General features: G+C 41.6%; 1 protein-coding gene across 2 annotated transcripts in view; it reads left to right on the top strand.

Moving 5' to 3' along the window:
- Positions 1–12634, top strand: part of ephb4a (eph receptor B4a) — a 53761-nt gene that overhangs the window by 29807 nt on the left and 11320 nt on the right. The window contains exons 2-5 of one of the 2 annotated variants that reach the window (XM_014996524.2): positions 1992–2062; positions 4530–4817; positions 6864–7254; positions 10083–10235. In XM_014996524.2, the coding sequence (XP_014852010.2) occupies positions 1992–2062; positions 4530–4817; positions 6864–7254; positions 10083–10235 (903 nt within the window). Of the gene's footprint in view, positions 1–1991; positions 2063–3548; positions 4818–6863; positions 7255–10082; positions 10236–12634 lie in introns of those variants that run through there. The other variant, XM_088012632.1, reaches the window with a different exon arrangement.

Raw genomic sequence — 12634 nt, 5'->3', positions numbered from 1 at the left:
ACGAAACGTAATTTTTTTGAGTATGCGAGGCAACTTTTTTGGAGTATGCGAGACTTTTTGGTAGTGTGTGAGAGACAAAACGTAAATTTTGTCCTAAACGGCCCCTCATAGACATTACCTATTGTCTGCTTAATACACTGTTCTTTTTCCTGGGAAATAGTTCAGTTGCTGCTGTGCAAGACGGCTTTATTTGGTGTATTGATTCATTTTTAATGACGCATTATCATTGCCTTGAAGGATGAGAAAAGTGAAAGAGAGGCCTGGATGTGTTTCTGTGTTTAGCCAGAACTCCAGAATCTGAATACGCCTTTATGTTTGCGTCGAGTCCAACGCCGAAGGCACTGTTCTCCAGCCACGCATGCAAACTCCTTGATATTGGAGCCTGATAATTAAATGACAGTTATTTTAATTATCAGCTTGAAACAGCATCTGTCTTGATCCAACGGCAACTGACAAATTTATCTGAGTGAAGGGTCATTTTCTGCTTTTTTTAAAATTATTATTATCTACTTATCATGCTTCCAGCGTATTTTATTTGGGGTAAAGGTTTAAGTGCTGACTAAGGCTTCCTCCTACTTCACAAAGCACCACAAAGTTGCGGTATGTGTGCTGCTGTTATTTTTATGAAGTGCTACTAATGGTTTTAGGTGAGAATAGTTGTGCAAAATATTCTCAAGTACTGTACGCTCTTGGTGTATCCTCGGCTTAATACACTATGCAGGCATTAATGACTTTGGCAGCAGAGTTTATCACACTGGAAGTCGCAGCCATCCGTCTGTGAATGTGGCATGAAAAATATTTCACTTGCAAGTCATTTTCTATACTGTAGGCTGCAACTAATGATTCCCTTTTTTTAATATTGTTTAATCTGTCGTTTTGAAAATAAATGAACAGCACTGTAAGGAAGAGCCGAAAGCTATTTCTTTACAAATTAGAATGTTTTTTATTAAAGAAGCAAAAAACCAAAAGGTGTTGTTGAGTTTAGGTTTCCTACATGTTTAATGTGACATTAGAAGCCAAAACTGAGATAATATATCAATAAAACATTTTTTTTAAATACAGAGGTAGATTTAGTGTTTTATAGGAGTGTCTATGTGCCGAGCGTTGTTTTGTGGGGTTATGAGATGCCGACTTCACTGTCGGGCCATATATACGTAACCTAATTCAACACAGAACCCTAATAACCTCAATGATAAACCGGCAGCTCCCCCAGAATCAATTTTCATGGAGGTGCTCTCCTTGATCAGAAGCGCATTAAATCTTGTTTATTGGTTAAAAGCAAACTGCCCCGGCCTATGAAATAGGCTCCCTCGGAGAACAGGTAAGGTCCTAAAAGCCAGCGTGTGACAGAAACCTCTCCCCATCAGTGTAAATACCAGTCCGGGTGTGCCGACACGGCCGGGAGGAAAACAGATGAGAAGAACCGAGCGCGTGGCTCGCGTTACAGGCGGTTCAGGTCTCGGGTTTTATTGGGATACTGAATCTTTGCAGAGCAGCACAGACTGTTTGGGACTTGGCTGCATGCCTCTCAAAAGCAAACCAAAAAAAATCAATCCCATTGTAATCACAGATTGTGACCGGAAGGGCTTAAATCTCGGTACGTGTGTGTGTGTGTGCGCGCGTGTGTGTGTGTGTGCTTTCCACGGAGAAACGCAGGCTTCTCACTCCGGGTTCAGCGTGACCACAGGCACAGCAGGCCGCTGGGAACAGAGCGGGACGTAGGGGAATAAAAACAAACATTAGAGTAAAGACAATTTTGAGGCTAGTGGGAATGTTGTGTTGATGTAATTGACTGGTGAAACTCCATCTTCCGCCCTAATCCTAGTATAAGCCGCGGCTCGTACTTGGCAGAGAACTTGGGACTTGAAATATGTTCCCGCTGTCGTTTTGATTTGTTTCTCTGCATGTAAATCAGTTTTATACGTGTCATTTGTACATTTCACGCTGCTTATAGTTTTGTGGGGTTTTTATTTTCTTTCGTCTTTTCGCAGAGGTCCTGATGAACACCAAGAGCGAGACGTCGGATCTCAAATGGACCATCTTCTCCCAAGACAAATCCGAGGTATGTAACCCCGCCGTCGCCCTGCTATGTACATTTCAACACGACCCCAGCGGTGAGTGCGGATCTTCGGCCTCCAGCGGTTTCTTTGTTACTTTCGGTCATAAACAAATTCCTTCTGCAGCCACTGACAGACTAAAGGAAACATCAGTCTGAATGTGCCGTTTCAGTATATGAAAAGCAGATGCTTTGATATATCCCATCAACCTTGGAGTCGCAGTGACTGGCTGCCCACAGTTTTGGATCCCCCCGCCAGAAAAAGACATATTTGTAATTCGATCAGTTGAAGAGTGGTTGCAGCGGTTCGCTTGCCAGCAGCGTCTGTGGCCATAACTGCTCGACTCGTTGATGCCTCTGAAGAAAACCAGTCAGATTTATGCTGGTGGATGTGGGGGGGATGGAAGACGGGGTAAGCCTGTTCTTTTGATTGAGACGGAAACCAACAACATGCTGACAACCTCCAAATAGTTCACACAGTTATTATCATGTGAAGCGGCTCATCAAAAAAGCCTCATGTTGACAGAAACGTGGCAGCTTTCTGTTCGTTTTTTTTAAGGTTACATCAGCATTAAAGATGACAAAACAGTGATTTAGGTAGTAATGACAAGCAGGAGCCAGAGATATGCCACATGTTGTCTGCATCAAAGGGTGTGGGCATCAGAGGGTTACCATATGGCTCTTTATTTTTAGTATTAAAGGAAAAGGAAGAGGATACTCTTCATTGTAGCAGATAGAGACATAATTCCATTCCTGTTATATGTTTTCTGTTGCTTTATTTGAAAAGTGATACCAGAGAAATTCGATTAGATTCAAGCGAATCTCCCGTGCAACGACTTCATGGAAAAAGTAGTTTTAATCATATTATCAGTATAAATCCACTGTTTAACTCTGTAGTCTTCTAAAATACGTCTGAACTCTGTCACTGCATGACACATAGTCAGTGAGGACATTAATTAGTTAGAAAAAGATCACACAGTAATGTCTAAACAATTGTTTTATTTGTTTTACCTTAAAGAGTTTCTTTCAGATACAGCATGTTTCATGTATCCAGATCAAGATTTGGATATTTTCTCAATCCAGAACTTTCCATTTCTTATTTCTCAGCCATTGCTTGGTGCAGTTAAATATATTTTCAGTCATTGTCACATTGCACCGTTCAATATTTTCCAGATAATCTCAACAAGCACAGCAGGGTTCCTGGTGAATCTTGTCTTGCTGCACCCCTCAAACCATGACACTTCCACCTACATGCTTTACTAAACGGGTTTTTTGTCGACCATTTTCCATAAAATAAAAAAGGTAATTTCCAGTCACTTTTGAGACCTCTTTAAATCCCTTACAAGACATAAGTTGCTACAATCTTCTTTCCTGCGGCCTCGAACAGCTCGTTAAGTCTCTGCGTTGTGCTCACTGTCACCTTAAATTTAGGAACTCACCTTACTAAACGTCTAAGCAAACTCCCTTCAAAATGCTGAGCAGCGCTCATTATGTGCTCTTGATGTGTGTGATTTTCAGCCATTTCAAGCCTAAATTGTGGGGCTGTTCTCATTTTTCCCTGTCTAAAAATCGCCTCTTTTAACTACACTTCATAATAAACAGATCTTTCCTTTTAGTTTAAATTGTTTGGTTATGTTACTCTCTAAAGACATTTTAAAATTGGCTAGCAGTCTTAATTTTTTGCATGACTATATTTCCTACAGTGTTTAGGCTTTTTTTTTTTTTTTTGATCTGGAGGGAGTTTCTTCCTTTAAGTGGTTTAGACCTGCCTGTGAGTGCTTTCCTCTCATTCAGACCAACATTCTGCCTCCCTCCGCAAATCATGTGCAAATGGATTTTTAAAGATTTACATATTTACATAACCGAATTTCTGAGCCTCGCGTTTAAGCAAATCTGCTAAATTTCGCCTCAAGTATGTTAATTTCTTTCTTGATTTGCGCTCCTGGGAACGCGGCGATGGTGAACATGTTTGCTGTTGTCTCAGAAGTCAAACATTAAAGCATTTCGCCGTTGTGGCTGGCTCCCGAACAAATGAAGACTTCTGAGGAGAGGTTTTGCCTGTTACACACTCGTGATTATGTTTTAGTCTATAAATGTGTTTGCGGTGTGAAATCTCTGTCTTGGATGCTACGGGAAGCAGTGTGCCTTGTTTGACAAGTGAGACTTGGATTCCCACAAGCTGCGATGCAGCTCAGTGGGAAGAATGATTTAACAACCCAATTTCAAATTTAGGCTGCATCAACATCCACAGCAGGCCAGATTTTTCCCTCAGGTCTCCGGCAGGTGTAGCACAGAGGAGCCAGAAAAGATGTGCAGCCTGACTGGGATTAATGTAGATTTTATTATGACCAGTTATGTAAACACCACTTTTTTTTTTTTTAAACCTGCTCACTGGTTTTCTGGGTCAGAGCATGTTTTTTATTTTATTTTATTTTTTCTAACACTGTGTTTGACAACCTTTTGTTCTCTTCAGTCTCAGTGGGAGGAAGTGAGCGGTTTGGATGAGGAGAACAACAGCGTGAGGACCTTTCAGATCTGCCAGCTGGAAAGCTCGTCCAGCCAGTGGCTGCGCAGCGGCTTCATCCAGAGACGAAGCGCCTCTCAGGTTTACGTGGAGCTGCGTTTCACCATGATGGAGTGTTCGTCCAGGAGCACGCACCACCGCAGCTGCAAAGAAACTTTTAACCTTTACTACTACCAGGCGGACTCCAACGAGGCCACGGCCACGTACCCGCCCTGGATGGAGAACCCTTACACTAAGGTACGCACACAGTTTCATTTTCAGAAAACTTAGAAATTCCTGTTTTCTTGTAGAAAAGCGTTTTTGAAAAATCTGTGATCAGGGTAGAATAACTCAATCCAGGTTTGAACTGGTAATGGTATTTCTCAACTAATATGAAGGTTTTATTTATTTCAAAAATGTGTTTTTTAATCATTCATTATAGGATAACAAACATCCAGCTTGACTCGACGGTACGATTTAGATTTTGAACTTGGATGATAAATGTGAGGATTCCTTTGACACTTTTTCTTAACTCCCAGTGGGAAGATAAGAGCAGTTCAGACAGTGAAAGCCACAGGTCTCCCAGCTGTCACGAATCCAGCATCCAATATGGCTGCCACACTTATAAAATCCCATGAAAGTTGTAGACAGAAACCGTTTATTATCACTTCTCACATATTAGATCTTATTAGACCAGAAGAATGGTACTGTTCATCCTCTATGGTGATTTAGAGTTTGATCGCAGAAAGTGGAAAGAAATACACTGGGATTGGCTCTTATTACTAGAAGTTGGCAGTAAAACAGGAACCAAATCATTCCCAGCTCTGAGCTCTGAAGCTGAATGTGCCAAACAATCAGTCAAGTTTTTTTTAAACTTTGAAGTAGGCCTTTAGTTTGGCACCAACGTTGGACCCTCCAAAGTGTGCACCACGGTCACAATTTACAAACTAAAAGAAGCATCATTATGATAATATAACACGTTAGAATTAGGTGCTTGTTTAATGCCAATGGGCAGAATGTTCTGTTTCTAAGTTCCTTCAGCTGATTGGATCATTGACTTTTCAGCCTTAGTTAGCATGTTGCGGCAGTACAAAGGAGTGGCTCCCTTTTTGTGGTTCAAAATCTCATTACATCCCGGAGATGCACGTTTTAACTAATAATAATTTAAACACGCCATTCCTGTGTTTTCTTGAGATCCAATCATATTAATTTGTGGAATCAATGAAGCCCACAGCAGTTTGTTTAACTGGCTTTTATTACCAAGCACCAGCGGAGGACTTTAGCATCTTTTAGCTTGCCAGCCAATCCATAAAAAGTTTTATATTTTAAAAGCATATACACGAATGCTTGACGTTCACAAGCAGAAGACAGGAATTATTGATCGCTATTAAATCACTAAGAGCATTTCCCAGTCTCGCAACAAGTTGTGCTTGAAGCTTAATATAACAAACACGAAGCCAGGCAATGAGGTGCTAACAACAACCTGGTGACTCAGTTGCATAATGTTAGCTATTATCCTAACAGAGTAAAAAAAAAAAATAAAGAGGCTAAAAGAATATAATGGTTTGTTTTTACTCTTAAATCTTCATGGACAAAAATGTTTCCAACTCTGGACAGCTGATGATTTATACATTTCTTTGTGTTTTTGTATCCTTTTTTTTTTTCTTGAGTAATACGCAGTGTGCGTATTATAAATGATTGCTTTTTATTGTCAGAAAAACACGTTCTTAGACAAATTCCTTTTGTTTCTGTCTCCATTTGGCTTAGTTTTGTTTATTTTACAGGGCATGAACCAGTTTGTGGAAATAAAAGAAACTTCCTGTACTTACATAATTCATTTCTTTAGACATGTGGTCACTTTTATTCCTTGTCCAAACTAGGTCATGGCCCTAAGGAAACAAGCACTGTTTTAAGTCCCTCCTTGTCTCCGTGTTGAATCTGTTTCCTATCTTCCCTATTTTTTCAAACATCTACAGTCTTACTCAAAAGTATTTTTACTCCTTGAACCTTCCACAAACTTTGCCGTGTTTCTGATGACATATTAATTATGATTAATTACTTCCAAGTCTGCAGATTCGGCCTCAAAGTGTATTGTAACATGTACGGTTGCCAGGAGGGCTATGAATCAGTCTAAAATCTCTGTGGTCTGTTTGGGAAAATCTTCGGGCTTTTGAATGATTTACGACGTCTGTTTAATCGGCTAAACAGTCTGACACGTGCGAAGTTACCAGTGGCTGGTTTTTCAGCTCCGTTCTCTGGAATCCGGCCCTTACGTAATATCTTTTCTCCTTCTTCCTGCCTTAGGTGGACACAGTGGCTGCAGACTTTCTCCTGAGGAAGGGCGGGGAGCGGAAATTCAACGTGAAGACCCTGAGGCTGGGCCCGCTAACCAAGAGGGGCTTCTACTTGGCCTTTCAGTCTCAGGGCGCCTGCATGGCTCTGCTTTCTGTCAGGGTGTTCTTCAAGAAGTGTCCTCCCCTCGTCAGCATGCTCTCGTCTTTCCTGGAGACAGTCCCCCGTTATTTAGTGCAGGAGGCGCAGGGTTCGTGCGTGGAGCACGCCTCCCTGCAGGGGCCCCGGCCCCGACCCCCTAAGTTGTTCTGCGGCGAAGACGGCCAGTGGGTGGGGCAGCCGACAACTTCCTGCGCTTGTCTACCTGGATTTGAGCCGGTGGAGATGCAGACCCGCTGCGCAGGTGAGACGCCAGATAAAAAAAACAAAAAAACAAACATGCATATTCTGGCAGACAAAATGGGGGCGGGGGGCGCATACATGTTTGAGAGGAAGTAAAAGACGAAGGAAGCTAATGAGGCAGGGCAACGACCATGACACTGTGGGGACAGTGGGAAAGGTCGACTTGAGCTTCACTCATCTCTGAAAAGGAAGAGCAGGGTCAAAGGTGTCCTGCTGCGGCAGCTCTGGGTTCAGCTCACATAGAAGGAGCTCATGAGGAGCTCAGAAGTCGGGGGCGGGGGAGGCGACACGTGAAGGTGGCGCTCCGGGTAAAGATTGTATCAGTTTGAGAACATCAAAGCAAAGCACACAAGAAAAGAAGGAAGAAGCAGAGTAATTCTCTGAGGAGCTGTGCAGCAGCCTCCGTCTAATGAGTCCAATTAACATGCCTCGTACGCAAACACTCCCGACGTGCGCGCTTAGCACATCCCACCGCCGCGGACAAACGCGCAGCGCGACGAACAAAGAAGCACAAGAAGGAGCGGCGCAGTTCCTCCAGAAAAGCGTGCTTCTTGCTGCATGCTTGTGAAAGCAGGATTCGGCTTGATCTCTGTGGGAGGTATAATGATTTCATTAAAAAAAAAGGAATAACTTCTAACATTATGTTTCTGGTGAAGTGCCATTTGCAGCATTCTGTCACAGAGGAAAGCTGTGAGGGAAAAACACTCACTAGGCCATAAAAGGAAATTGCCTCCACGGAGAGATTGGACAGTTAATTTGCTTCATACGCGGGTCATTTTCTCAAAATGAAATTGACACCTAGCTTTGAAATCATAATCGTTTCGCTGTTCCTGGGACAATACGTATAGATTCAGGCTCAATTCAACGTCCAGAACTTCGGAATGCCGTCGAAATGATTTAGCGTTATCAGGAAGCTTGAGCAGAATGTTTAAGCTTTGTCGTGGAAGTGAGCCTTTAACCGTGTTTTTATACGACTTCTTCGGACCGTTACGCGGCCCTAAAGGCTGGCGTAGCCATGCCACAGTGCAAATAACCGGATTGAAAATCCTCACTCTGTTGAAATCCACCAGCTGCACACACTTTTTCAATAAACGTTATGTCCTCTAACTGATTCTCCAATCCTTCTGCTATTTTATCCTTGCAGAAATCAAAAATGTTCACCTCTTTCATGAGATGAAACCTCTGCCTTTTGCTCTTTTTTCCCCTCCCCCACCACTTTGAGCTGGAAACACCATTCAGACTTTAAACATGTCACACGGCATGATGTACACCAAAAGCTTCAGCTGTTAATGCTTTTTTTATGGGCTGTATAAAATCAGTGTCATTTTTCAAGTATTTGATCAAATGCAGCTTTTTTCCACCTAAAACATCGACGTGACACGACCCACTCTACCGTTAGAGCTACATTCCTACGGTCCACAATTTCTGCTTACAGCCTTTTCCTAATGCTACACCTTTAACAATACACCAAAAGTTTATATGTCAGAAGGAAGAGAAATGAATAACGGGAACAGTGTCGTAGGGAATTTGAGCTAAATGCGTCGGAAGCAAGTAAATCAATTCCTAAAGGTCTAGTTTTGAAAGAAGTAAATAATTATTTACTGCTGTTATTTGCTGCTGTGCTCATATTTTCATTTAAAACTATTTTCTTCTGATTAAGTCCTGCAAGGAGTCAACCTTCTCAGCTAACTTGACACATACATTCAGTCAATAAACATACGTTGCTAAAGTTAGTCTTTTCTAAACAATGTCAGTCAACAAATTTTTTATTCTAGTCCTTTTGGCTGCACACTGGTGTTAGAACAGTTTTAACTGAATACGTTAACTCTCCGAGTCGCTGCATTCTCACACGCTAAAAATTGTTCTCACATGTGGGAAAGTTCCTGCGGCAGAATGTCAGTCAGAGGCCCGTCGACCCCGGGAGTCGCGTCACTTCTCACCGGAAACAGTGTTATAATTGGTGTGAACGTTTATTGTTTTAAATCTTCTGTACTTGAGCTGCCACTCCGAGTGTAAACACCGCGACCGCGTGTGGCGTCACGGTGACGGCCTCATTCACATGCTGGCCGAAGCTCCGTTAGCCCGCTGAACCCGACGCGGTTCAAACTCAGTTTTTCTGCAGAGTTTTGAAAAGAACAGAAAAGGAAATCTTATTTTTCTTATTGTCTATGCAATAGATTCCTAAAAGTAAGATGCTACATGTAGGGACATCCATCCATCCCTCCTTCCACGCATTCATTGTTGGAAAAGCCCACTTGGATAAACGGCGAGAGCTGGCACCTCCACTAATCTTAGGTTCAGTTTCTTTGACACAATCGACTTGGCTCAGTTCTGTTTTTATGTTTTACTTCCAGGAGTACAGAATAGTTTTTTATTTATGTAAAAAAAAAAACAGACTCAACAATATGAGAATCAGTAAACACAGGTGTTATTTTTTTCTTTTTGCTCTCACAAAGACTCTAAAAATATGTGACGTCATTATTGGAACACAGACCAGGTAAAGCCGGTGATGGGCAGATGTCACAGACAGACAGGTTATTTGCACTAAATTGACTATTAGCATCAGCCTCATTATGGTGATTGTTTCAATTTATGACTCTCATTACACAATTGTCTATCAATCTGAAACCATCTGCCACCGTGGGTACAGTGGGAGGAAAAAAAAATAACGGATGTGTTGGCAAATTGAGTTTGACCGAGGTCCGTCGAGGACACGGCGAATGTGACAATTTTGCATAATGCACTTTGATGATGAAAGTCGTGTCTGAAGTTGGTGGAGGAAAAATTTATAATCTCTTCTCATTTAATCTCCCACTCTGTCATCTTCAGCCTGTCCCGTGGGTCAGTTCAAGTCGGGCACAGAGGGACGCTGCAGAGACTGTCCAGAATACAGCCAGGCCCCCAACGGGGGGTCGGCGACGTGTGCGTGTCGCTCCGGATACCTACGTGCAGAGTCCGACCCTGCAGAAAGCCCTTGCTCCAGTAAGTCCACATTAATCAGTCGTTAATCCACCGCTGTGGTGTCGGTGCTAAGCAACCGCGTCGTCTACTCCCTTGTTCTCGCCGTTTAACTTCCCCTGCCCGTCCTCACTTTGTTTTTTTTTTTGACACCTCTGGTGTTATTTCCCTCTTTTCTCTGGTTTTCTTCAGCCAGCCTTCCCTAAGCTTCTCAGTGGGCTTTGAGATGCATGTCTTTTGTGACAGGCGGCTGGGGGTTGAGGTTTTTCTGCTTAAGTGAGGTACTGATAGTCTGAAGTGACACCTCCATGTCGATTCAGGAATTTCAATTCAGACAGGTTTCGGATGTGTGAATGGGAAGCACTTTTAGTAATTAGGTGCACTGTGTGGAGATGACCATGAAGAGGATGTGGGAGAGAAATGAGTGTCACGTTTTTGACTCGCTCTGTTTTCTGCAGGTGTGACGTAAATTCCCACCAAATAAGTACACACTAATTTTTACACCAGCAGCGATAAATTTAATTACAAAAGCCCTTATCTCACTTATTTATCGTTTCATTTAGCTGTTTATAATATATTCTATTTTTTTTCACTTGATTGCCTGCAAATCTTTGTTACATAGTTTTTAATTTGTATGCTAAATTCCTAGCCAGTCATTACAAATACAGTGCTGTAGAAAAGTATTTTCCTCCTCTTCCCCCTGCAGATTTCTTTTGTTTTTGCTTCATTACCCTAAAGCGTTTCATACCATCAGATTTTATTATCAAAGGTAAGCTGAGTAAATACAAATTGCAGTTTTCAAACGGGAGAAAAAGCCATCCAAACCAATCTGGTCCTGTGGGGAAGAGGAACTGTCCCGTAACCCCGACTACTGGTTGTGGCAACAAGTAAACCTTTTACGATGCTTATACTTCTGTTCGTCATTTCCAGAATATTTTTTGGATATCATCAAGATGTTTTTCTCTTTCTTTTTTTGGGGGGGGTCAGCAGTGATTTTTACCATCTGACTCTGCCTTTGATGCCTTTATTGTGTTTACCTTAACTAAGGTAAGAGAGTCTCCAGAGCTTTAGGCGCCGTACTGGGTTCATCCTGGATCAGCAGCAGATTGGTTTTTCCCTTCCTGCTCCATGTTTTCTCCATTTGTGCATAATGGCTCTTACTGTGGTCCACTGCAATCCCAAACTGTTAGAAAAAAATATTTAAAAATTTTTTTTTCCCCAGATTGGTAAATATTTAATGATGTAGTTTCTCTTTTGTTACTGAATTTCTTTAGATCGGGGCTTGATGTTTTGGTATTTGACATCTTTTAATCTAGTTCCTGTTTCAAACAATGTTTTATTTTAATGATTTCTTTATTCTAAACCTCTGCCAGTGATCAGACCTGAATATAAAAATTCAACCAAAGGTTGAAGGTAATCAAGGATAATTGATCATTTAGCAAAAAGGAAGAGAATTACGTTTTCCTCATTGGACTTAGTTGGTCGAACATCATTATTCCCTCATTATTTCAAATTATCAGTTAAAAATTAATTGTTTATATCCTCAGATTAGTCCTTGTCTGATTGTTTGGTTGACAAATGTTTAGTTTTGTTTTACAGTCTTTCATGAAAACAATTGCCAAATATGAAGAAATGTGTCAATCGAATGTATTCCAAGTTCCTACAATCCCTTATTGGGTGTGATGTTGTCCCACTTTGGTTTTTAATGAAGAGCACTATTAGCGCTGAAATCACCCGCAGACTCGGTGACAAAGCTCTGTCTCTTTGGCAGGAAGTGATACTGATTCACAGAGCCTGAGTGGTCTCTCTGTTTAAGTTATGCTTGGCTTGAGGCAGTAGCTATCTCCTTACAATTTTCAGACGGCGATCATTATCGCCGCGCCTCAGACGAACCTAATTGCACCAGTTGAGTTCTGCAAAACACGCTCCCGCTGTGATGCAAAGTCACTGCAAGAGTATTGTTCTGCTTCGTGACTGAATGAAAATGTTGCCAGCTTTTAACGCAAAAAAAATGTAAACAAGTGGCCTGTGTGGGTCACGAGAAAGATGTGAGCAGAGGACATGAGTGCACTCGTGTTGTTTCACTGGCATTGAGTGGCACTTAAAAATTAAATATGATTTTGACCTTTTTGTAAAACAATTCAGCATGCAGAATAACTACTTGTGTTTTGCAAAGATTTGTTATCGAGAGCCAAATGAACAGTCACAATGCTTCATTTTTATATGATGGTGAACAGTGACATCCAAAAGTGTTCATATGCTTTAAACTTTTCCACATTTTGTAACATTACAACCAGAAATTCTCTGCATTTCAGGCTATATATTACATTTATCCCATGCCAACACAAAGTTGTGCTTAAATGTGAAGCGGAAGGAAATGGTACAAGGTCTGCATAGTTTCCGAATAAAATATAATTCAACCA

This window comes from Poecilia mexicana, unplaced genomic scaffold, assembly GCF_051168715.1.
Source record: "Poecilia mexicana isolate PSO_F unplaced genomic scaffold, ASM5116871v1 scaffold_14, whole genome shotgun sequence".
Lineage (NCBI taxonomy): Eukaryota > Metazoa > Chordata > Actinopteri > Cyprinodontiformes > Poeciliidae > Poecilia > Poecilia mexicana.
The sequence above is the reverse complement of the archived record's forward strand: the minus strand, read 5'-3'. Positions and strand labels throughout refer to the sequence as shown.